The following is a 26,165-nucleotide window of genomic DNA, read 5'->3' on the forward strand; positions in this document are numbered from 1 at the left end:
TTAATAGCTGAACATTTTGTAAACAATTTTCAATAGTTTGTAGAGATCAAGGATATTATTATACTCGAGTTTTTTTCGATTTTATACTAAATACCAGAGATGGATTCTTATAAAAAGATTTGCCCCACTAATTGCTTAGTGGGGCAAAATTGTTTTCGTGAAAAATCCACCAAAATTACATTAAAAATCTACAAAAAATAAACAAAATTATAGAAGGGTTATGAACATAAGATTTTATTTTATTTTTGTAGATTTTTATGTGATTTTGGAGGATTTTTCACGAAAACAATTTTGCCCCACTAAGCGATTAGTGGGGCAAATTTTTTTAGGAAACCACCTAAGGTGTAAGGTGTAACCAACAAGCAAAATAAATCTAAAATAATATTTGGGGGGCAGTTGGAAAGGTCATCAATTTTACTATGTGTTTCCCCCCAATGACAACTGAAAATATGTATAGGTTTCAGTGTTTTTTTTTCGAATTAATTTCATTGTTGGTATAAGCTGAGTAAAAATAGTATTGCTTCTTGTAACCCTTATTTTTTTCAACTAAATAAAACAAAGTTCAATTCAAATACAATAAAAATTAAGCATGAAAACAATAATATAAAAGTAATAAATGCAAGATAATAGGCCCATGAGAGTTTGGTAACTGAAACTATCACATTTTTAAAACATATCCTAAAATTCGGGTATGAAATTACAAAACATTTAGCTGATCTAGATGGGCAAACTGGGCCCATAATCCGTCAATAATAATGTTAATGTCGTGTGGGTGAGTTGCACCTGGACTGAACAGTCAACTTGTCAACTCAAGGCCAGACTCTTAGTCCTTCACCTCATACCCGTGGTACAGTACATTACAGACAACCAACCCTTTGATTGCACGATCTTTGTCTGGAGATCCTAACTGTGCATGGTAATTGTATTGGTGCGGTCTATGGACTCGAACCTGACACATCCCCAACAGATAAGCCGACGTTACACCACTAAGCCGTATCTGCGGGTTTCCCATAATCCGTCAAACTTTAAAAGAAAATTCAATCCCCTCCCTCCCAAATGTAAATTTTATTCCAGGCGATTCGGACGTCATTTTACCTCCCTACCCCCTCATCCATAAAAAAGCTGAATTACACCCTCCCTATCCATCTTTTACTCCCATTTTATAATAAGCTTGGACGTCTTTGGAATCGTATCTTCTTGCAATTTTGGCGGCTACAGCTGCTCTTCCAGTGTCTATGACTGCCATTCATAAATTTATACTAAAATCTCATAAATAAATATGCCTTGAAACAAACAATTTTAATTCAATAACAAAGACGAGATTTTTAGCTGCCTAACCTAGAGATTTGTTTTATAATAGTGAAGTAGTTAAAGGGTCAAAGTTTTGCAATCTTTTATTTATTAATGTTGAATAAATCCGGGTAAAAAAATATTTGCAAAATTTCAAATATTTGTAAATTTTTATCTAATACAAGGAACTTAATTGGGTTATAAAAGGTTGCGAAAAGTTTCTTTTGTTCTTATTCCAAAATCGTTATTTTTTAATTATTATTATTATAGATTATAATAGATTGATATTTTTAAATTTAATTCAAACATTTTTTAATGAAATATATCATTACTAGCGGCTACGCCCCTTTAGGCCTACAAGGTTTTTTTCTATGGGTAGAGGGTAAGTAGTTAACCCTCTCTCAAAATATTAACATACCCTCCTTTGTCCTAATATAAACCAAAGCATCACCTGTAAGTAGGAAAATCTTTTTTAGTTGAGCTATTAGCGAAATCTTTCTTTACAGACAGTCATATATCCTGTTACTTTTATATAAACATTGATTAACTTTTACTTTTACATTAAAGGACGCCTGCAAGAAATACCACGCTTTAACTGCTGAAAGACTGCCACTAGTAGACCCAATACCCTAAATTTAAAGCCTTCAGCTTCAATAACAAAAAAGTTCTAGGCATTTCAAAATAGCATTTTATGTACAATTATATTTTTGAAAGATTTCCAATGCTCATAAAAGAAAAAACAATATTAAATTACGTCGCCTAGACACAAAATTAGAACCTTATCTTTGTCAGAAACTTAGATTGCCGGTAACTGATTACATTTTTACAATAAAAACACCACATTTCATAGTCAAAATCTATGAAAAAAAATCGATTTAAATTGCATTTTTAAACAAAAATCATAGCGGAAACAAAGGGGTAAACTAATACAAGCTCAGCCGTGATTGGTTGTTAAGCTGATTCAGCCTTCTGATTGGCTACAGTACACTCGGTACAACGCAAGTTAAACTTATTTTTTTTAATGATTTTGACTATAAAAATGGGTATTTTTTTTGTAAAAATATAATTAGTTACTGGAAACCTAAATTTATGACAAAATTAAGCTTATAATTTTGTTCCTAGGCCACGTAGTTTAATTTCAAAGTTTTCAACATGAGCATTGCAATTCTTTCAAAATTTTCATTGTACATAAAATGTCATTTTCAAATGCCTAGAACTTTTTTGTTATAAAAGCTGAAGGCTTCAAAGAAGGTGTATCAACTTTTTTTTTATAGCTAGCCGGTTCTTTTAGTAAGTAGTAGATGTAAAATTTTTCATAGAATTCAGATATGCAATCGGTTTTTTTGTAGACCACTTATTTTTTAAGTAATTTAAGTTTTTTAAAAAAATAATTAAGTCAGTTTTAAGGTACTAAAACGCAACAAAATAAAAGAAGAAAATGGCCAGTAAGAACAAAAATAGTAAGATCTTTAATTTGACACCTTACTTTTAAAATTCTGTTGAGTAATTATTGAAAAAATCTATTTTTTTAACCTTGGTTTAATAAAAACTTTAGACCTAAATATTTTCTCAAACAGACATAAAAAACATGGGTTCATATATACCTTTAGAATCAGAAAAATATTACAAATCCATTGTAAGCAAAATTGAAAAAAAGTAAAAAAATTAAAAATTAAACAAATGGCCAATTGTATTTTTTGTTCAGGCAACACTATCGTCTTCCCTTTTTTACCCCCTCTTTACCCCCTCTATACCCCCTTCCCATTTTTATACTCAATTCAAGAATTAAGACGTTGCCTGTACAATATAATATGATATTTTCATATAATTCCTTTTATTGTAGTTTATATACTATATTGTAAACTTTTTTTTTCAATTTTGCTTACAATGGATTCGTAATATTTTTCTGATTCTAAAGGTATATATGAACCCATATTTTTTTACTTGTGAAATAATAAAATTGAGTTCAAAGTTTTTATTCTCGTGGGTTTAAAAAAATCGATTTTTTTAATAATTACCTGACAGAATTGAAAAAGTAAGGTGTCAAATTAAAGATCTTACTATTTTTGTTCATAATGGCCATTTTCTTTCTTTTTTTTGTTGCATTTTAGTACCTTAAAATCGACTTCATTTTTTTTTAAAAAACTTAAATTACTTAAAAAATAAGAGGTCTACAAAAAAACCGATTGCATATCTGAATTCTATGAAAAATTTTACATCTACTACTTACTAATAGAACCGGCTAGCTATAAAAAAAAAAGTTGATACACCTTCTTTGGGGTATTTGGTCTACTTGTGACAGTCTTTCAGCAGTTAAACTGTTTTTAACCTATTTTTGAATGGGGGGTCAAAAATATACTACGACACCTATAGAATCAGACTGCAGAGCCCAAATTTGAATTAAGTCCTCAATAAACTTTTTTGGGGGGATTAAAAAATTAATTTTTAGTGTTGCTGTAATCATTTTGACCGAAACAAAAGCTCTTTTTTTACTTCGGGTAATATTGTGGCTTACAGAACATTTTTATATAATTCACTTTATATTGATACAATAAAAAAAACATTACTCTGTTCATTGGAAATAATTTTTTTTTCCAAAACAATTAATTTCATTGAAAAATCTAACATTTACAATAAAACAAATAATTCTGAAATCTAACCAATAAGAAGTCTTGTTTTATTTCAATTCCTAACAATTCAAAAAAAGAGTGTTTTCACAAAGTGACTTATTTCCAATGTAGTTAAATAATTTTTATTTAATTAAAATGAAAAGAATGAAAACCATACACATAAAAGATACATTCTTTTTAAAATTATTTTAAAAAATAAGTTTGAATAATCTTATTTTATAACGCATTTGTATATGTGACAAAAATAAATTTGTTGTATTGCATAAACATTTGTTGTCATTTAACCCTTTACAGCCATTTTTTATGTTTTTAAAATAAATGAGAGAACACAAACATGTTAATGTTAATTCGTTGATATATTATAAAGAATTAATTTTTTAGTGAATTTTTATAGTAAAATCATAAGGCCTATACTCTATACCAGAATACAATATTTATGAAGCAAAACACTCTAAAAGCTACGAATTTTACCCAAATAAAAAAAAACCTTTTGCTTCGGTCAAAATGATCACGGCAACAGTAAAAATTAATATTTAAATCCCCCCAAAAAAGTTTATTGGGGATTTAATTCAAATTTAGGCTCTGCAGTCTGATTCTACTGGTGTCATAGTATATTTTTTATATACGTTTTAAAAATAGGTTAAAAACAGTTTAAAGCGTGGTATTTCTTGCAGGCTTCGTTTAACTTATTGATCAAGGTTTAATTTTTTGATTTACACAAATTTATCATTAATTACCATTAATTGATAAATTATTACTTGTATGTTTCGCCAGATTTCCATGTACTATAAAAAGTGATACTCACAACTAGCTAAAATAACGATACCCCTCATTCAACCACTTTAATCCCTCTCTCGTCTCTCATACTGGATGAACGAACTGACCACTAAATGAGGTTCATATTAGCACCATAAATTGACGACAAATTTTTTCCTTGTCAACATATCCAAGTATTGTATATCCATTTTGGCATACTTTAGGCAGTACAAAGCTATAAAAATCAAAATTCTTATTCGTGATACAATTGATCTTTTAGTGGCTATGAAAGAATTATCAAGGGCTAAAAGAAAGAAAGAAGACGAAGTAGCGGCTTTCTGTATATTTTTACAGTTGCTTTTCTTCAATTTCTAGCCACTGCAGAGGGCTCTAACCCCGTAGGACCAATTTCCTAAAACTGCGGGCAATCATTGTCATTTACCTAACATTACCTTTTAAAATTTTTTAACGCACAGATCATACCCGCACACCATTTTAAGCGGCATAAGAAGGCCTACAAATAATATGGAATAGCCAAGATCCAATGATGCACAGGGAAAGCTTCACTGAAGAAAAACGCGTAAATTGGTCTTTTTCGCGCATTTCAAGGCACTGCGAGATATTTATGCATTTTTTATTTATGGCTATTCCAGATTCTTTGTAGGCCTTCTTATGCCGCTTTAAAAGTTTGCGGGCATGATCTGAACTTTCAGCCGTTTGGCAGCTAGCAGCCTTTAAAATTATTAAATTTTTGGAAATATTCGTTACCAGGAATATTTTACCGTGAACTGCAGTTGATCCAACAATTTTTTTGACTAAGTAGTTTTAATTTGAAAAAAAATTGATTCATTAAATATGAAACAAAAGAAATAACAAATAAATTCTTATCTTAAAAGTATGATAGTTCTATGTTATATTTAGCTAAAACTTTGAACAATACATTTTTACAAAAATAAAAAAAGTCACGAAACTTTATCATGTTATCGATGATAACATTTATTGATTCTAACTTGAAATTTAAACATTCTAGATGATATCAATTTTTAACAGCTACAAAAATTACAATAGCCTATATTTATTTTTTTACGCTTATTTAACTAACATGCATGTATGTATAATAATTAGATTAGCCTTATGAGCTGAGAAAATGAGAGTGTCACCTCTAAGCCGCTCTATGTCAAAAAAGAGAAATAGATTGATATTTTTTTAGATTTAGATACCATTTTGAGGTTTGGCTGCGGCTGTATAAAAATTTAAAAGAATCTATAAATATTTAAAAGTTGAAAGACGGTTGGTGTCAAAGAAGCCGCACGGTTTATCAGGACTGTGACTTGAGTTGCAAAGGATGACTGGGGGTGCAGCGCTCGGCTGCGGCCGAGGGTGGCCGAAATGGAATTTGGTGGCTGCAGCTTAGGATTAAGGGCTTAATCAATACATCGTTTTCAGGCCTTTCTACTTTTGTATAGACGGCATAATTATATCATTAACAAACTAATTATAATTACAGCATGACCTTTGATACAAACGCAAAAAAGCTATTTAAAGTGTATTCATTATACAAGGACCACATCATCTAAAAATAGCGTAACTATGGGGTAATTTTAATGAATATAATTGTAATGTAAAGAAATGATTTTCTGTAATAAAGATGGGTTTATGAAACAAAAGCCTTGCTGTCTATCTAAGATAATTCTAATCAGACTTTTTTAACTACTTGAAAGATAAAGTAATTAAAGAGTAGCTACACTGATAATAAAATATCACTTGATATTTAACAATAACTATACTTTAAAGTATACCCGCAATCGAGTTTGAAAAGATATAATTTTGATTTAGTTGTATTTTTATGACTTTTTAACATTTGTGAATAACGTCAAAAAGATTGGCCATATAATCGTTTCTTTGAGAACGGCTGGAAGATTTTTAAAATGGCTGCATCTTCGTCTTGCAGGTCAAAAGTGAAAATAACTGATGTTTCTATAATTGGAATGCAGCTAAGTTTCTAGACCTCTACAGAGGCTGATTGTCCAAATAGACACGAACGGCTGATTTTATATAAACACAACGCCGTCTGTAGTTGCAGATTCAAAAGCATAAATATATCGGCTCTTGACATATATGCTATTTCAAAGTTAGGCGACTAAAACAGCCTTGATTTTTTACGAACTTTAAATGTCTAATATAAAGAATTTAAACGGAGAATGATGATGTACTTATTAAATTTACAATAACACCTAATTAGAGATAAGAAAAGTAAGAGGAAACACGAACAAATATAATCTTCAAGTTTGCAGGGACAAATGTATAACTTAAAAGAGATAAACAAACCAAAGGAAAGAAAAAGCAACTGCAGTGCAAAGACTGTGTGTATCTAGGTTTCGATAGCGCACAAAAGATCACGATTTTGGGACTTTCACCCAAACTATACCTATGAACCCATCCACCCCTCCCGCCCCAAAAAAAACTTTTTTGTTATTTTTGTAGAAACAAAATTCTAGCAGGGCCTTATTCCAGCGGAGTCATATACTTGCAGGGATCCTCTAACCTTTACTTCACCTAATATCTTAAAACAAGTATCGAAATGCGTTATTATAAAACAAGGATGACAACATTAATAAAAACGAAGCTCTGAAACGGTAGGACAAACGGACACTAACACTTGTAGAGTGCCAGAACTGAATAATCACAATATAAATTAATAAAAGTTGAAGATTGTAAGTAAATTTGTTAAAAAACTGCTTAAGTACAGTATATTTTTTAAGGACAAACTTGGATATTATTTAGGGACATGATTTCATCTTTAGGACTTGATTATAGAGATGCTTCGCTTATAATATTGTATTTTGTTGTTATAGGAATCTGTATTCCAAAAATCAGAACAATCTGATAATTTTATCACATAAAAATTTGTTGTTAAAAAGGTTGAAAATTAACATGTTAAAAATGGACGTACGGACATTCAAGTAATAATTATAGAGTTGCTACGCTTTCTAAATTGTACCTAACTACTACAGGTATCAGCATGCAAAGTTTAAAATCGATAGCACAATTCTAACCTGTTTAAATTAGCGAAAAGAGCTATCTGTATGCGACGTACAGACTGACGAACGGACGGACCGACCCTAATTATAGAAAACCTTCGCTTTTAAAAATCATTTGTGATCAAGATGCAATATAAGGGAAATTTTCCTTTTATGTGTGTAAGAAGCTGAGTTATTGAAATTCATCTGTTATATAGTTCTCAGAACATAAATTTTATTTGAAAAAAAAATACAAAAGCACATTTTAAAAAAGTTTATCATACTAATTGCAAAAAATGGGGAAATAAAATTCTTCATTTGTTCTCTACCTCTATTCCCTGTAAAATATGATTATGTAATGTGTTTTTATTCCTTATATTTGGAGAGATAGTAAAAACTTATAGCTAGACCAAACAAAGACTCATTAATTTATAATTTCTATATAGATAAAGTGCTTGAATGTGATAATGTTGTAAAACTTTACTGTTTTGCATTGCCTTTTAGACGTTATTTTTGGTATGAAATGATGATTACATTCAAAATACATAAATCTATCATAATTAAAGATTATGCTTACTTACAGCTGCAAAATGTACAAAATTCAGTGAGATTTGGCGGCTGCAGCTGAAAAGTTTAATGGGTGTCGCAGTTGCTAATTCTTTAATCCTTGTTTTATTAAGATTATGTACATACATTATGTCTAACTCTAAATAAAGATGCATTAGTAAATTGCTTAACATTAAAAGCAATGTCCCATACATCTTTATATTTAGGCATTGTGGCCTGGTCGTTTTGCTCCTCCCATATCCTCAAGAAAGGGGCGAAGGAGTTCATGAAAATAGCCAAATACCACCCAAGACATTTATTAAGCTTTCATAAAAAGTACAAGTTCGGACCAGCTAAATCCGAGATCTTTAGCAACAAAGCAGAAGTTAAATATGCAAATTTTATATTAGTTTTTATTGCAAAGTATTATATTGTATTTTTAGCACAGAGTAAAAAGAAAAAAATATAATATTAATATGGTATTAATTTTATGATTTGATTTTATTATTCGTAGAAATTGTCTGTAATAACGATGTATGGGTTTCAGTATGGCTAAGAGCCGGATCTAATCCAGCGGATATTAATAGGTTTCGAAGCCATAATGAAGATTGTATTACAGAAAATATAAAAGTCAATTCATGTTTGACTTTGACCATGTATTGGTTCAAAGACTTGGCCAGTTCTAGAAATGATGCGCTACTAAATCAGATTATAATGCCCAAACCTTAAAACAACCATAAAAATATAAAATTTCGATTTGATCTTTATCATACAGAATTTATTTTCACTCTCCCATGTTTTAAGAAATATTTTAAAGGGGGTTCAATTTGATCCAATATTACACAAAGGAAAATGATCTCATTTAGCTTTACCCCATGTGATAAATATGTCTACAGCTTAAACAGCCTTTGCCGAACAAGGACGATTGCGTTCCATAGTCGCAAAGCTTTGTATAACTTTTTTTATTTTCTAGGGATCTTAAGGGACAGGACAATGAACGATAAATTGATTTACAGTGTACACTGTACACCTCAAATGATGATAAACAAAATTACCCCTTCTGTAGATTTAAATTATTAAAAGTTTGCACAAAGATTTTACAACAAATGAGATTTTACAACTTTAGGAATCAATTGAATCTACATTTCAATGGTCCCCTCCCTTATCTGGTGTATGTTTGAATCATTTAACCAAAAGAATAATGATAGACCGACACACAAATACAAATTTCATAAAAGTTTTCCAGCTACAGTACAGTCTAGTTCCTTTAATACTTTCTTTTGATCCACATGAATTAAAATTATCCTGATACCATTATGCATAATAATATATGCGTAACTTGTACCTTTTAGGCCCGGTAGTGGCGTGCACAGTAATTTATTAGGGGGTGTGAAACCATTAGGGGTTGAAAAAAGGGGAAAGCAGACTTTCCCTATTTCCAATCTACCGCACGCTTCTAAGTTAGGATGTACTTACATCGTATCAAGTTTTTGTGGATTAATGCATATTTATGTAAAAGTATGAAAGTATTAATTTTCAGCTCTCATGAATAAGTACTTTATTGTAATAAGGTTTTTTTCAGAAAATAAATGGTTTAATTTTATCTTTACCACAAATAAATAAAAAGAGGATCTCAAAATGTACAGTATTTTCTTGCCGTTTGCTTGCCTAATCCTTGATATTATAACAGCCTATGTATACCTTAAAAATGACTTCTGGATTTCAGGTAAATCAACAAATTTGTATTTTATTATTTTGCTTGTTATTTTAGAAGCAAAGCTACTCTTCAACGTATGTGTCTGTTTACATTTTTTATCTATAATGCCAGTTCTGTTTTGATCTTATGTAAAGTTATTCTTTTAGTTTATTTTACTTTGCACATTTCGTAATAATTGTATCTTGGTAAGGAATGAGATTCAACAATCTCAAAACAAAATGTGTTATTAGGAGGATATTCTTTTACTTAAAATTTTCTAATTGTCCTCTCTAATATCTACTCACCTATGTCTGTCTGTCCGTCTGTTAGTCCTTCTTTAGAAAGCTTAAGGTCTCGCTAACAGCTCTGCCAAATGGATTATGCTTTTCATGCTGATCACATCAAGTTTTTAGACTCTTTTCTTGTCAGGAGAAATGGGATTAAGACGACTACAACCACAAAAGTTGCCCCTTCCATCACAAAAAAAAAAAAATCTATCCCCAATTCACTAAATATTTAGGCCTGATGACAGCCCTGCTGGCCCTGTTCCCCCTGACCATGATGGCCTCCTTAGTATTCTGTGAGTACATCAAGATAAAAAAGGAAACAAGTGATCCTCCTCACTTTATTATGTGTGGGGATTAAATTAAAAGTTTTTCTATAAAGAATACATATTGTGTATACTTATACCCTCTAAAGGGTACAGGAGGGTAAAAGCTTCTGAACTTTTTAATTGGATTATTTTTTAATCTAATTAAATTTCTATCCTTCAATCTTTAATTGTAACTCGAAGATTAATTTTACCCCAACAAAATATCTTAATTTTAAACAATTTTATTAAAATGCTATTTTGAAAAAATCATAAAAGTAACAAGGGCCGATAATAGTTATTTCTCGCATCGTATTATAAACGGCTTTCCGCGGATATAGAATGTACAATTATAAGATTAAAACTAGTTTTTTTAGCCCCAAGGTGCCGAAGGCACCGGCTAAAAAAACTGGTTTTAATCTTATGATTGTACATTTTTATATTCGTAGAAAGTTGGTTATAATACGATGCTAGACATAGTTTTTTCGTATGGATGAGAACCGGTTCCTATCCACCGGATTCGAATGAATACGAGAAACACTTATTAATACACTTTTGGGCTTTTGATAACGACAGACAATAAGATATTAAGAAACTAATAGATAACACTTAGGGATTAATTATGCATTTTTTTTAATTCAAAAAAGAAGAACTATTTGAAAAGGTAAGATAATCTTACCCAAAATATTTTGTTGGAAATAGGAGAAAATAAAATTTGTGAATATTTATCTATCTATCAGTAAAAATTTAGCCTTTATCCCAATCTATCCTATCAAGTACATGACATAAATACTAGATGATCTGACCATATTATGTTTTGGTTATGAAAAAAACTATGACATTGCACATATAGGGTTAAACTCAAATTAGTTTATTTTGGCCCGTGGGACTGTAAATCTAAAATATAAAAAGATATTTTTACTCAATATATGTTTTTTTAATGTTTATATGATAAATGATCAGTTGAAAGATACAGAATTGATTTTAAAACGTAAAATATTTTTGTACATTTTATAAAACAGACGTATTTTTCGACTGAAGTTGAAAATACTTTTTTCTACTAAAAGATAATGGATTTTGAAAGAATAGTTTGAGTTAAAAAAATAATTAATTATTACTTGAATCTTAAACCAGATTTTCATGTTCTATAATAAAGTGAACTCTGCAGCGGGCTAGAATCACGATCTCCCACATCCGCCTCCTTTACCCCGTCCCCTCCCCTCCTACTGGATAAACGGCCCGACCAATAAATGCGAGGGGATATTGCAACCATAGATTGACGAAAATTTTTATCGTGTCATAATATTAACGTATATTCTTCATCCATTATTGGAAAGAATGTACTATTAAATTATTTGTATTATGGTATCTTTTGAGTATTTTCGAAGATGATTAAAGTCCCTCTAAAGATTATGACGTCATACGATAGAATAGCCAATGAGAGGCCAACATAAATTTTACCATTGGTCAATTACAGTGTATACTGGCCTCTCATTGGCTATTCTATCGTATGACGTCATAATCTGTGGAGGGACTTTAATCATCTTCAGTATTTTTTCCCTAAAATATACATACGCGAGTAAAAGTCTTGTTAGATTTAACCAGAAATATATTGATTTTATCTTCCTTTTGTCACACTTGTTAATGGATTTAGAATATAAATGGATATTATGACAAGGGAAAAATTGTCATCAATTTAGGTTTCTAACATGGAACACATTTATTGGTCAATTCATTAATCCAGTAAGAGGGGAGGAGATGGGAAAAAGTGAGTGTATGGGTGCGGGTATCGTTATCTTGGCCCGCTCCGAGTTTCACTTTATTGTAGAACTTGAAAATCTGGTGTATCATCCAAGTAATAATATGACCATTTAATTTCTCTGTTTTATATACTAAGTTCATAGAATCGATTATTACTTGTGAATTGAACAGGCGACAATTTTAATTGGTTTTATTCATTCTGGCCCTCAAGTGGTTCTACAAGTCATACTACTATTCAAGTAAGTTTACAAACAAAAATTTAATTTGAAGTTTTAGGTATCACAGCTACTTCTTAGCTAGAGCATACCCGTGCGTCCGAACATCGTATACGTACAATAAAATTTGATTTATTTAACCACCCTATGTAGGAAAAGTGTGAGAAATGTATTCATTTCAGTAATCATGATTCAATTTTAAGCATGGGGGGTTGTTAAATGTATGCCCTTTCCCTTTGTTTTAGCTTTTGATAGAGCCGGAAGGCTTTAAATTCTAGTGTGGTTTGGTCATTTTAAATGCTTTGTGAAATTCAATAACTGTTTTTTTTTTACCTGGGTGACCCTGGCAGTAGTGCTTATATCAGGTTCTCGCCAGGGTAACGATATTCAAAAAATACCAAATTACACCATTTGAACCAAGTCAATTAGTTAAAGGCTTCTATCTTTTTCACACAGAAATTAACACAGAAAATAACGAATTAAACTTAGTAACCACAGTTTTTTTTTGCTTACAAACAAATTTCCTACTTTTGGAAAAGAAATCTTTTATTTTTATTTTCAGGTACTGGAATAATTTTGAGGGTCTGCTCATCAGTTATGGAACTTTGGACAGTCCTCAATGTAAGTTCTAACATATCTATATCAGTATAGTGAAAATTAAATGTTTCCCTGACACTTTCTAAAAATTGAAAGTCACGAAAACAATGAAAACCTAATTTCCTTAGATAAAATTGTTATATATCTTGGTGGAAATTGGTCAGGGTCAGATTTATCTAGTTTACCATGAATGTAAACAAGCAAGGATTTAAGAATAGATCATTAAAATAATCTCTCACTTAATGAGAAGTACCAGAATTTCATTTAGACAGCTTGAAACATTGGCTAAAGAAGTTATTGCTAAAATTCTGTGAAAAAATTATATAAATTCAAATATCCACTCCAAACCCCCCCCCCCTTGCCCTATTTTTAAATTTGAAGTGAGGAAGGAGTAGTTTTTTTCTAACCTAACATGCAGAGACTGTACTAGCTGTGCCCTAACTCTGCAGTGATACCGAGTACCCAATATAACCTAACCTAAACTGATCTAATGTAATAATCAAACAAACAAAAACTACCCCTTATTTAAAATTGGGATAGAAGGGTTTCTGAGGGTACTTTGTGAGAAATTGCTAAAAAACTCTTGTACTAAAAAAAATTCCCAATGACCCAAACTATATTCGTGTAAAAATTATGTTTGTATCTTGTACATTTTGGTCATCGTTAGATTTATCTAGCTTCATATGAATGAAGAAAGATTTATACAGAACTAGAGAGTGAATTGTAAAGTTATTGTATTAGAACCAGGGCTGAAGGTATGTTCAAAACATTGTAAAAAATGATTTGTTTAAAAAACAAGGACGACAACATCAATTAAATCAAATCTCCAAAACGGTAGAACCATCGAATATTAACACTTAAGACTCATTAAGCAAAATATAAATTTATAAGTCTACACAAAATTGTAAGTAAATGCATTGAAAAACTCTTAAAATACAGGATACTGTTTGAGGACATTCTTACATTATTATAAATTGAGTATATATAACATTATACTTTGTTGTCCTAGGATTGATTATTCAGATGATTATATTATATTATAAAAAATGCTCTGAAAAATTAAAAATATGTACATATTTCCTTAAACAGTATACTGTATTCAAACAGTGTTTACAATTTTGTTTAGACTTACAAATTTAATATTTGTCTATTCAGATTTGACCTTATATAATTTTTATTGTCCGTTTGTCCTCTTGTTTCAGAGCTATGCTTTTATAGATGTTGTCATCCATAAATTATTAGATTACTTTATTACTAATTATTCCTTTATGCCTGATGTGCACAAATAAACAACAAAGTTTTTGTTGCAATATTCTCTTTTTATTCTTTGTTCATATTTTCTTATTGTCTAACTTTATCTTTGAAAAACATTTGCCTTCTACCTAATTATATATAATCTTAATGGTCCGATGTATAAGAGATCTTATGCAATAGAAAAGAACAAAGACGCAGAATATAATTTAGGAATGTCCCATAGAATAGTAATCAGCGCACTACACTCAGGTTGGAAAAAAAATCACACAACCTTCCCTTAGATGCCCTTATGTTGTATTGAGGGAAATTTCTAGGAAGTTAGGATTCTACTTAATGATGCTTTCCCTCACCCATGCTCCTCATTCATATGAGAGTGCCATGTTAGGATGACTTAATATTGTACACCTGCTAAAACTCTAGGGCGATGTGATAATTGAGTAGCTTCCATGAGAATTTTGGGTCAGCTTGTAATGAACATAGTATACAATTCAGCTATGTGCAAAGCTTACCACCTGTATATGATTGATCAAAAGAATCTAACTTCCAATCTCCATGTATATCTGAATCCTAACTTCAGAGAATCATGGCAACAAACAACAAAAGAACATGGAATATAATGATAATAGATTCTTAATTGACATTTAACCTTTTATTTTCCTACATTCCTTTTATTTGCACTCCAAATACTTGCTTTGTTTTGTATATATAATTCAATTGCCGTTGAAAATTGTATATTCATGGAAAAGAAAAATCTCTCATAAAATGAATTAAATATTTCTTTACGCAAATCTATTCTACATTTAAAGTATGTCTGTCTTTAACTAAACTCTATAATATTATTATTGTCCTTTCGATTTAAAACTTAGGGTATTCCTGTAACATTTTATTATAAACTGTGAAGCTATGAATATTTCTGTAATATTTTGTTTTTTAGAACATGGAAGTTCTTTAGTTATTGATAATGATTTCTTGAAAGATAAGGCATGCTGTTCTAATAGTAGAATTGAAAAAATACATATGATATTATCCAGTAATCCAAGTTGATAAGCTTCGCATTTTATGAAGGTTGACATCCTTGTTTTACAATGATTGTCGTCTATTGTCAAGATATAATTACAAGCCAAAATTTATTTCCCAATAATCTTCCATTTACTAATCCACCTATCCCTGCATGTTATACATATGTTAACGTGTTCTGTTTACTTACACAAGCCAAAACTAAATTATTGCATTGTGTAAGAAAATGGGGGGCTAAGGGAGGTGAACATTTGTTAAAAGCTAAGCTTTTCTATAATTAGAGTCGGTCCGTCCGTTAATTTAGGCATGTTAGAATTGTCCTATCGATTTCAAACTTTGCATGGTGTTTCCTGTAGTAGTTCGGTGCGGTTTAGAAAGCTACAACTCTATAATCGTTACCAAAATTTCCGTACGTCCATTTTAAACATGTTGATTTTTTTACTTTTCTAATAACAATTTTTGATGTGATAAAATCATCCGATTGATCTGATTTTTTGATTACTGATTCCTATTACAAAAAGGTACAATATTATGAGCGAAGCATTTCTATAATCAAGTATTAAAATGTCAGTATGTCCTTAAACAGAATTCTGTATTTAAGAAGTTTTGCAACAAATTTACGTATAATTTTGTCAAACCTTATATTTTCATATTTTGTATATTCAGTTCTGACACTCAACAAAAGTTAATAGTGTGAATCACGAACGAAGATAAGTGTCCCTAATGGTATTTTCTTATGTCAGGCTTATGTAAGCTTTTAGTTAAGTATTCCTATGAAGTTTCTAAGTTATTGTTAAGTATTCCTAAATGTAGTAATGTTAAGTAAGACTTAGGGAAGCTGTAAGGTACCTTATGAAGTTTACTAGGGGTTCCTATTTTGTTCTTAGTTACATTAAGTTATGTCAAGAAAAAGCAGGTTTGATACACGAGTACCTTTTTGGTTATGTCTTAAAACAGCCAATTGTTTTTCTAACTAAAGATTTTTAAAAATATTTCTATCTTTTTTAAGTTTTTGAGCACGGTTCCTTGTAAATTCTGCCACATACATCCTATCTGTGTTATACATAATAGCAATTAACCATCTAAGGCCTCTTTAAAGATATTTATTTATTTTCATAATTATAAAGAATGGTTACTTAAAAATATTTTTTATAGGGTGATTTTTTTAGTGGTAAATTAACCTCCCCAATATATATAAAAAAAACACAAATCATATTCAAATATTGGAAATGGGCAGGTGTGCTAAACATTTGCAAATTATTTTTTTTCGTTAAAATGAATGAACAACAAAATAGATGTAATTATTTGATTCTACATTTAAAGAGCTATAATTCAAATTTTATTACAATGAGTACACTTTTAGTTATTTATAATGTTTCTTTTTTCTATTTATGTAGACGAAAAAAACTTTACTCTAATTAAGACTTATCTTTCATATTTTTTTATTTTATTTTTTAATTATTTAATTAGGGTTACATAAAATTACTTAGGTATACTTAACATATAAAAGGTATCTTATCTAGTTAAGTCAGGTAGAAAGCAAGTACAAATTCTCATTCAATCCAGGGAGGGAGGGGTCATTGGGCTTTCTAAAATATTACATTAGTCCCCAAATTTGTATTATAACGTTTTCTTATTCAATAGCTTAATAACTTTTGGGACTTTTTTTCGAAATTTAATTGGTATGTTCATTAATCTTAATATCCAGCCGTTTCAACCACTAATTGTACAGGACAAGGACGTCCAAGCTTTTTTTATATGGGGGGGGGGAGATCAAAATTCAAAAATTTTGCCTAGGCATCCCAAAATTCAATTTGGGCGGGGTATCAATTTATCTACTATTGTCTTATCCCTTTAGATCCCTGAATTCATCTACATTTAACTGATTGATATATTCATTTATGTTCCTTCATATGCGCTAAAATCCGTATACTAAAGTAGCAGGATGTTTGTTTGTCTGTGTGTCTGTACCAAAGGATCTCGCTAAACGCTGAACCGATCGGGTTCTCCTTAATATGTAGATTCTCATGGTTTCTGGGAAGGTTTATGACTATTTTGGGAGAGGGTACAACCAACCTCCCAAGAGAAATGACAAAAAATCGATAATATTTAAAATATATGGGAGACTTCATTGTAACATATAGAGAATTATCGTAAAATAAAGAAGTAATGTAGAGACTTTAACAAATAAAAACATCTAAAGTGCCACTAAAGGCCTCTAGGGGCGTAGCCGCTATTTTAGAAATAAAGTAAAAGTGAAGGTAAATACAATGGTCATAAAAAAAGAGATATAATCAAGGATGTTTAAAATATCTTGCTAGCTTCTGGAATGAATAGGTTTCTTTTCATGGAAGCTTCTTATATGCCATTAGTTATATTTAAAAAAAAGGAAACTTATTCTTGCTTTAAAAAACTTTTAAAGATACTAAAAACTGTTTTCATGCGTAGTTCTTAGTCCAGTCCTACACACACAGACAGACATACACCATATCTTTTGGCTACCCCTCTAAAGATATTAGATTTATATGAATTGCTTCAAAATGTTTTGTACAGGATGATTTTTAAAAGCGAGGCTTTTCTATAATTAGGGTCGGTCCGTCCAAGATAGATAGCTTTTATTCGTTAATTTAGGCATGTTAGAATTGTCCTATTGATTTCAAACTTTGCATGATGATTCCTGTAGTAGTTAGGTACGATTTAGAAAGCATAGCAACTCTATAATCATCACCAGAATGTCCTTACGTCCATTTTAAACATGTTGATTTTTCTACTTTTTTAATAACAATTTTTTATGTGATCTAATTATCCAATTGATCTGCTTTTTGATATATTGATTCCTGGGACAACAAAGAACAATATTATAAGCAAAGCAACTCTATCAAGTCCTTAAAATGTAAGTATGTCCATAAACATTATTCTGTATCAAGCAGTTTTTCAACAAATTTACTTACAATTTTGCTTCGACTCGTATACATTTATATTCTGATTATTCAGTTCTGACACTATACAAGTGTTAATGTTTGTGATTTTTTAAAATTAATTTCGTTATTGGTATAAGCTGGTAATAAATAGCCCATTGTCCCCTCTTTCTCTATTAAAATAAAACATGTGATGTTTTATTAGCAATTTTCTTAGCACAGTAAAAAATGTTTTCAGTGTTCTCTTTTCCCTAAATCAACACTTCATAATAGATAGGCGAAGCATTGCCGTAAAAAAATGTAATAAAAAATAAGTCATTTAAAGCTGTCATTCAAGATTTGAAGAAAAAAAGGAACACCAATAAAGAAATTATCAAGTAAGAATTATTAAAAGGTATAATATAGAAACATACTCCCAAATTCAGCCAACAGGAATACAGGGGAGGATCAATCTACCATATATTAGTTAGAAAGTAAACAAAATTTGGTTAGAAAGAGCAATTATCCTTTGATATCATTCGCAAAATGAATCATCTATAAATAGTCTTTCATAGGATAAGCCTTTGCTTTGGTTAATCATATGGTTAAAAATTTCTTCCCTCGCATGATTTAAAGCATATGACATACCATATATAAGAAGTCATCTTTAAATAGTTAACTTTCTTGGGATAAAGTTACCTCTTTGGATATTCCTTATTAAGTTTCACAACTTATTGGGCTCGATTTACAATCTAGATCTACTATATCTATTGGTTCATTATACTATACTTGTGTACTTTCTTGGTAGAATATTTTTTTAAAGGTTATTATTTAAAACAGCTAACTGTTCTTTTAGCTTAAAAATCATAAAAATTATATAGCTTTCATTAGTTTTTAAGTAGTTTCTATTCAAGTCCTGTCTTTGTTATACTTAATAGCTAAAACCTCTCTAAGCTTTAAAGTTGTTAGATTTATAAAGAAAGGTTAAAAAAACGTTTTGTAGAGAGTGATTTCTTAGCTTGGTAAAGGCACCATGTAATATATAGGTAAACACATGACATATAATCAAATATTAGAAATAGGCAAGTGTTGAACCTAAGATACTTTTTTGTTAAAATGTATGAACATCTATATAGATGTTAAAATTAAAATCTACAAAGAGTCACATGTTAACAAATTTTATATGTTTATTACAAAGAGTAGCTTTTAGTTCTATATGATCTATCCTTATAGTTTGTTTTTCTATTATAGTAAAATTAAAAATAATCCACACAAAGTTTTGTTGAAAAAACATCAAATTGTCATCCTAAGAAAGAATTTTATTTCTTATTATTTTTAAAATTAGTTAAGGTACCTTTTTTTGATAAGATACCCTAGGATTTTTGACTTGGAGAAGTGGATCAAAAGGGATGATTCATAAGGTAGGGGCATCGAAAATAGGGAGGGGATTAAGCTACCTTTACATAAATAGTTAGGGATTCCTAAACCTTTCTTTGCAAAGAAAGCAGGTAGAAATTAATAGGGAAGGTTGGTGGTGGTGGGAGGGGGGGGGGGTTGATAAAGGTTACTTTCAAATTTATGTAACCTTTTTTAGTACAACTTTAAGGTAGGCTTACATTAAAGTTAGCGATGCCTAAGGGTTCTTAATTCAAAAGAAAGCAGGTAGAGGTGGGAAGAGCTTTGACATCAAATGAATAGATATATAAGATCTAGATGGTCTATCTGGCACCAAATTCTGTCATACATATAGAGCAATAAGAAATTAACCCTTACAGATTTGTTAAATTTTCAACTTTTTTATTTCATGGGTGGGTGATCTCCAACACCACCTTAAATTTTTTTAAAAATACTTTTCTTTTATTTTATATTTTTTGGGGGTTGAGTACCCTCCCAAACCCCCTTAAATTAAAAAAAAAATTAACTTCCATTTTCAATTTTTTAATTTTTTTTCTTTTTGAATTTTTTTGGGGGTGAGGTGACCTCTCACACCTCCGTAAAAAAATTTTATCTGAAATTTTTTAAAATTTTTCTTCCATGAAATGGGGTGACTTCCCACACCCCCCGGTACAAATATTTTTTTTCTTCCACTTTTAATTTTTCTGGGGATGGGGTGACCCTCTTAAAAAATGTTTTGTCTTCAATTTCAAATTTATTTTTTTTTGGAAGAGGGGTGACCTTCCACACTCACTAAAAAGATTTTTCTTCAATTTTCAATTTTTTGGGGGTTGGGGCAACCTTGCACAACACTACAAATTTTTTGTTTAAATTCTGTTTCTTTCATTTCAAAAAAGGAGTTTTAAAAAAATTTCTGGATACCTGGAGCGGGTCGGCCAAGCTTTTTTTGTGGGGGGGGGGAGAAATTTTTTTCAAGGGGGGATAAAATGGCATGCAAAGCGTGCCGCAAATTTTTTTTAACCTCCTTAAAATTTTTACCCTGGGGGTAAAATTTGCTAATTACCCTAACTGAAATCTGTTTGCAGGGGTAAATTTTGTTTACCCCACCCCCCTCCCAAATTTACTCCTGGGGTAAAATTTTTTGGGGGGTAATTTAAATTTTATTAAATATTTAGTATTAAAAATGTGCGGGAAGCGCGGCAAAAATTTTTTTGTTAGAGATTTTTATTTTGGGGGGGGGGGGGGTATTTATCCCTCCTCAAATTGTTTGAGGGGGTAATCCCCACTTCACCCCCCCCCCCTTGGACGTCTATGCTTGGAGGATCAGTACCTTCAGAATCATACATGGAACCTGAAATTGACTTGTATGCCTATATTTCTTACCAGCGGCTACGCCCCTAGAGGCCTCTAGGGGCACTTGAGGAGGGGGAGTTGAATTTGATAACCCAATTTCTTATTTTAGATTTTATAAGAAAAGTAAAAAAAAATTTTGTGGGGTAGAAAATTTTTTTTTTTTTAGGGGGGGGGGCGTGCCGGGTGCCCTCCATCATCATTTTTAATTTTATTTAAAAAATAAAAAAAATTTAGGGGGGGGGTATTTTTCATTTTTGGGGGCGTTGGGGGTGTCCCACCCCCCAAGAAAATAGTTATAAACCTTCCCGGGACCTATGAGAAGCTACCTTGTTAAGGAGAACCCAATCGGTTCAGCGGTTAGCGAGATCCTTTGGTACAGACACACAGACAGACACACAAACATCCTGTTACTTTAGTATAAGGATGAGGATGTACTACTACAGGTTTGGGGGGATGTTTTATGGGGTTCAGGAATCCCTACCCCAAATAAAATAAAATGGAGGGGATGAAAAATATATCTCCCAAAAAGTTGTATTTTGTCCCAAGTTTTTTTTTATGTTTTTTTGGTGATCCCCCCCCTTAAGTAAAAAAGGATGTAAAAACAAAGGTTGTTGAATAAAAGTGTGGAGGAAGCTAAAATTGACTCTCACTCACTTAAAGTCGGAAATTCATTATCAAACAGGGGACTTGCACAAATTTTTTTAGCACTCTAGCTTTAATAGGAGCTGAGATAATGGGGGGGGGGAGCATTGAACTACTGATAAAGGTGCGGCAAGGGGCCCAACTGTTAAGGTTAAGTCTCACAAATTATGGATCCCGATTGACCATCTAGTTCTATTATACCTATTGGTTAATTATACTGTAGTACGGCTGTACTTCCTTATTATTTTTTTGGTTATTTTTCAAAACAGCAAATCATTCTTTTAGCTTGAATTTAAAAAAAATATTATGGCCTTAATTAGTTTCAAATGAAGTTTCTATTCAATTCCCACGCACACACAGACATACATCCTATATTTATTATACATAATTTCGGCTACTTCTCTAAACTTTAAAGATGTAAGATTTATAAAGAAAGATTTTAAATTTTTTTTTGTACAGAATGATTTCTTTGCTTGGTATACAGGCACTACATGAAATATAGATAAATCACATGACTCATAATCAAATATTTGAAATGGAAAAAGTGCTGAATCTTTGATCCTTTTTTGTTAAATTGAATGAACAACTATGGCGATGGGAAAATTAAATTCTACAAAGAGTTATATTTATAACTTATTACAATGAGTATGATTTAAGTTCTATATGATTCTATAAGATTTTTTTCTATTGTATTAAAGTTTAATTTAATCCACAAAATTTTTTGTTAAAAAAATATATCAAATTGTTAGGCTAAGAAACAATTTTATTCATTATTTTTTTAAATAAATTAACGACACCCTTAGGTAACCCTAGGTGGAGAATTATATGAAAAGGGAGGATTTATAAGGCTGGGGCATCATAAAGGGAGAGGGGTTTATGATAGGGATTCCTAAATCTTTTACTTAAAGATAGGAAGAGTTTTTATTAATCAGCCAAAAAATCTCTAAAGTAGTAAAAACAAGATTAAGATTAAGGGAAAAAATGTAGAATACTTAAAATAGAATATACAGCCTCATTCATGATAATTTTCAACGCCTCTAAGTCTAATGAAACTTTGCTAATGAAAATTTTCTTATATAACCCCAATTGAAAGAACACTAAGGGACGGAGGGAGAAGGGGAATGGTGAGTGTTATGGCAGCTATTCATTGGGGGGGAATCGTTTGAAAAGGGTAGATGTGGGGGGTACCTTATATTGGGTTGTAGCAGAAGTATATCTGACATGAAAAATATATCTTCTAACCGGTTTGTGGCCATTTCCCTCTCCCCCTTTATGGCCTGAAAATGGGGAACACTTTCGCTTTCATGAAAAATCTTAAAAATGGTTTCAATAAGTGGGCTCGTATTAACCCCTTAGCTGACGATAACGTGAACAGTCTGAAATAATTTATTTTAAAAATGTTTTTTTTTAAATTTTTAATTGGGGTTTATGGTTTTTAGTGTTGTTTTTTACGATTGTAATAAGTTTTTTTGTATTCATGTGATATTAATGAAATTTTATACAGAGACTACCAACTACTTTCACTAGCTATGTTTAAAATTTCATCGATCTACATTGAAAGGCTAACGAGTTAACGACACTTAAAGACAATCAACATTTTATTTAATAGTATAAAAAAAAGACTTTTTTAAACGTAGTACCTACGGACAAAGATTGCATAATTAAAGGGATTTAAACGTAAAAATCGATCATGAAGCATAAAAGAACTGCGATTCTCATTTGTCTAAAGAATCTACACAAAAAATTTCAGACTCCTATCTTTATTTTAAGTGGGTTTTTTTGCACGAAAAGTTAACGTTAATTTTGTGAAAGGAAAAAAATAATTGATCCGAAATTTAAACCTAGTAAATGAAAACTAGCATAAATCCTAACTAAATAACTATTCCAGTATGGCTTCAAACCAATTTATATCCGATGGATTAGAACTGGCTCTAAGCAATACTGAAAAATCATGTTTAGCTTCGTATTACAGTCAAATTTCCACGATTATTAAAATAAAAATCATAAAATTAATGTTATTTTTTTACCACGGGCCTTAGGCACATCAGGGCCCACAAAACTGGTTTTATTTGTATATTTTTTCATTATAAATAACTGTGGAAAGCTGTCTATAATACAATGCGATAAATATATATTCCAGTATGGCTTCAAACCGATTTATATCTGATGGATTAGAACTGGCTCTAAGCAATACTGAAAAATCATGTTTAGCTTCATTTTACAATCAAATTTCCAAATTTAATAGTAATCAAATTAAAATAGAAATCATAAAATAATATTTAATCTTTTAGCATGGGTCTTAGGCACCTCAGGGCCCACAAAACTGGTTTTATTTGTATATTTTTTTATTCTAAATAACTGCGGAAAGCTGTCTATAATACAATGCGATAAAAACCTATTCCAGTATGGCTTCCAAACCGATTTATATCCGCTGGATTAGAACCAGCTCTATGCAATACTGAAAAATAATGTTTAGCTTGGTATTACAGTCAAATTTCCACAATTGTTAAAATAAAAATCATAAAATTAATGTTAAATTTTTAGCATGGGCCTTAGGCACCTCAGGGTCCACAAAACTGATTTTATTTGTATATTTTTTCATTCTAAATAACCGCGGAAAGCTGGCTATAATACAATGCGATAAATACCTATTCCAGTATGGCTTCAAAACCGATTTATATCCGTTGGATTAAAACCGGCTCTATGCAATACTGAAAAATAATGTTTAGCTTGGTATAACAATCAAATTTCCACAATTAATAAAAAAAAAAATCATAAAATTAATGATAAATTTTTTTAGCACGGGACTTAGGCACCTCAGGGTCCATAAAACTGGTTTTATTTTCATTCTAAATAACCGTGGAAAGCTGTCTACGTTAAAAAGTTAATGAGTTAACAACAACCAACATTTGTTATTTAAACTGTTTTTAACCTATTTTTGAATGGGGGGTCAAAAATATACTAGGACACCTATAGAATCAGACTGCAGAGCCCAAATTTGAATTAAGTCCCCAATAAACTTTTTTGGGGGGATTTAAAAATAAATTTTTAGTGTTGCTGTAATCATATTGACTGGAGCAAAAGCTTTATTTTACTTGGGGTAATATTGTGGCTTACAGAACATTTTTATATAATTCACTTTATATTGATACAATAAAAAAAACATTACTCTGTTCATTGGAAATAATTTTTTTTCCAAAACAATTAATTTCATTGAAAAATCTAACATTTACAATAAAACAAATAATTCTGAAATCTAACCAATAAAAAGTCTTGTTTTATTTCAATTCCTAACAATTCAAAAAAAAGAGTGTTTTCACAAAGTGACTTATTTCCAATGTAGTTAAATAATTTTTATTTAATTAAAATGAAAAGAATGAAAACCATACACATAAAAGATACATTCTTTTTAAAATTATTTTAAAAGATAAGTTTGAATAATCTTATTTTATAACGCATTTGTATATGTGACAAAAATAAATTTGTTGTATAGCATAAACATTTGTTGTCATTTAACCCTTTACAGCCATTCTTTATGTTTTTAAAATAAGTGAGAGAACACAAACATGTTAATGTTAATTAGTTGATATATTATAAAGAATTAACTTTTTAGTGAATTTTTATAGTAAAATCATAAGGCCTAATTTTACTCTATACCAGAATACAATATTTATGAAGCAAAACACTCTAATAGCTACGAATTTTACCCAAATAAAAAAAAAACCTTTTGCTTCAGTCAAAATGATCACGGCAACAGTAAAAATTAATATTTAAATCCCCCCAAAAGAGTTTATTGGGGATTTTATTCAAATTTAGGCTCTGCAGTCTGATTCTACTGGTGTCATAGTATATTTTTTATACACGTTTTAAAAATAGGTTAAAAACAGTATAATAGTATAAATAAAGACTTTTTATACATAGTACCTATGGACAAATATTGCATAATTAAAGGGTTTTAAGCATAAAAATCGAGCACAAAGCATAAAAGAATGGCGATTCTCATTTGGCTAAGGAATCCACACAAGTTGTTTTTTTGCACGAAAAGTATAATGCACTATACAACAAGTTCTACCTTGTCAATATATCCATTATATGAGGGATCTTTAAGTTTTTCCAGTATGGCTTGGCAACCGATAAATATCCACTAGATTATAATTGGTTTTCAGCCATACTGAAATGCATCATATTACAGACAATTTTCTCTCAATTAATAAACCTAAAATGAATAAGGCAAATGATATTAACGGGACTAATTGGTACCCAAACTTTTATAACCATTAGTAAACATTGAACTGTAAATTACATTTGGTACCCAAAGTTTTATAACCATTTGTAAACATTGGACTGTAAATTACATTTGGTACCCAAAGTTTTATAACCATTTGTAAACATTGGACTGTAGATTACATTTGGTACCCAAAGTTTTATAAACTATATATGGCTATATCTGCTAGATTAGAGTCAGTCCTCAGCAATTCTGAAATGCATCATATTACAGACAATTTTG

The 26,165-nt window shown here is 30.5% G+C and overlaps 1 protein-coding gene across 1 annotated transcript in view; it reads left to right on the top strand.

The window, feature by feature from the left end:
- The first annotated feature begins 9,822 nt into the window (after positions 1 to 9,822).
- The window catches only part of LOC145322801 (uncharacterized), a 47,382-nt gene continuing 31,039 nt past the window's right edge, over positions 9,823 to 26,165 (top strand). Inside the window, exons 1-4 of the mRNA XM_080165081.1 lie at positions 9,823 to 9,968; positions 10,459 to 10,539; positions 12,458 to 12,527; positions 13,066 to 13,124. Of these exons, the coding sequence (XP_080021207.1) occupies positions 9,881 to 9,968; positions 10,459 to 10,539; positions 12,458 to 12,527; positions 13,066 to 13,124 (298 nt within the window). The 5' untranslated portion in view covers positions 9,823 to 9,880. The remainder of the gene's footprint in view (positions 9,969 to 10,458; positions 10,540 to 12,457; positions 12,528 to 13,065; positions 13,125 to 26,165) is intronic.

The sequence above is a fragment of the Acartia tonsa genome, chromosome 1 (assembly GCF_053477335.1).
Source record: "Acartia tonsa isolate MP-2025a chromosome 1, ASM5347733v1, whole genome shotgun sequence".
NCBI classification, from domain to species: domain Eukaryota; kingdom Metazoa; phylum Arthropoda; class Copepoda; order Calanoida; family Acartiidae; genus Acartia; species Acartia tonsa.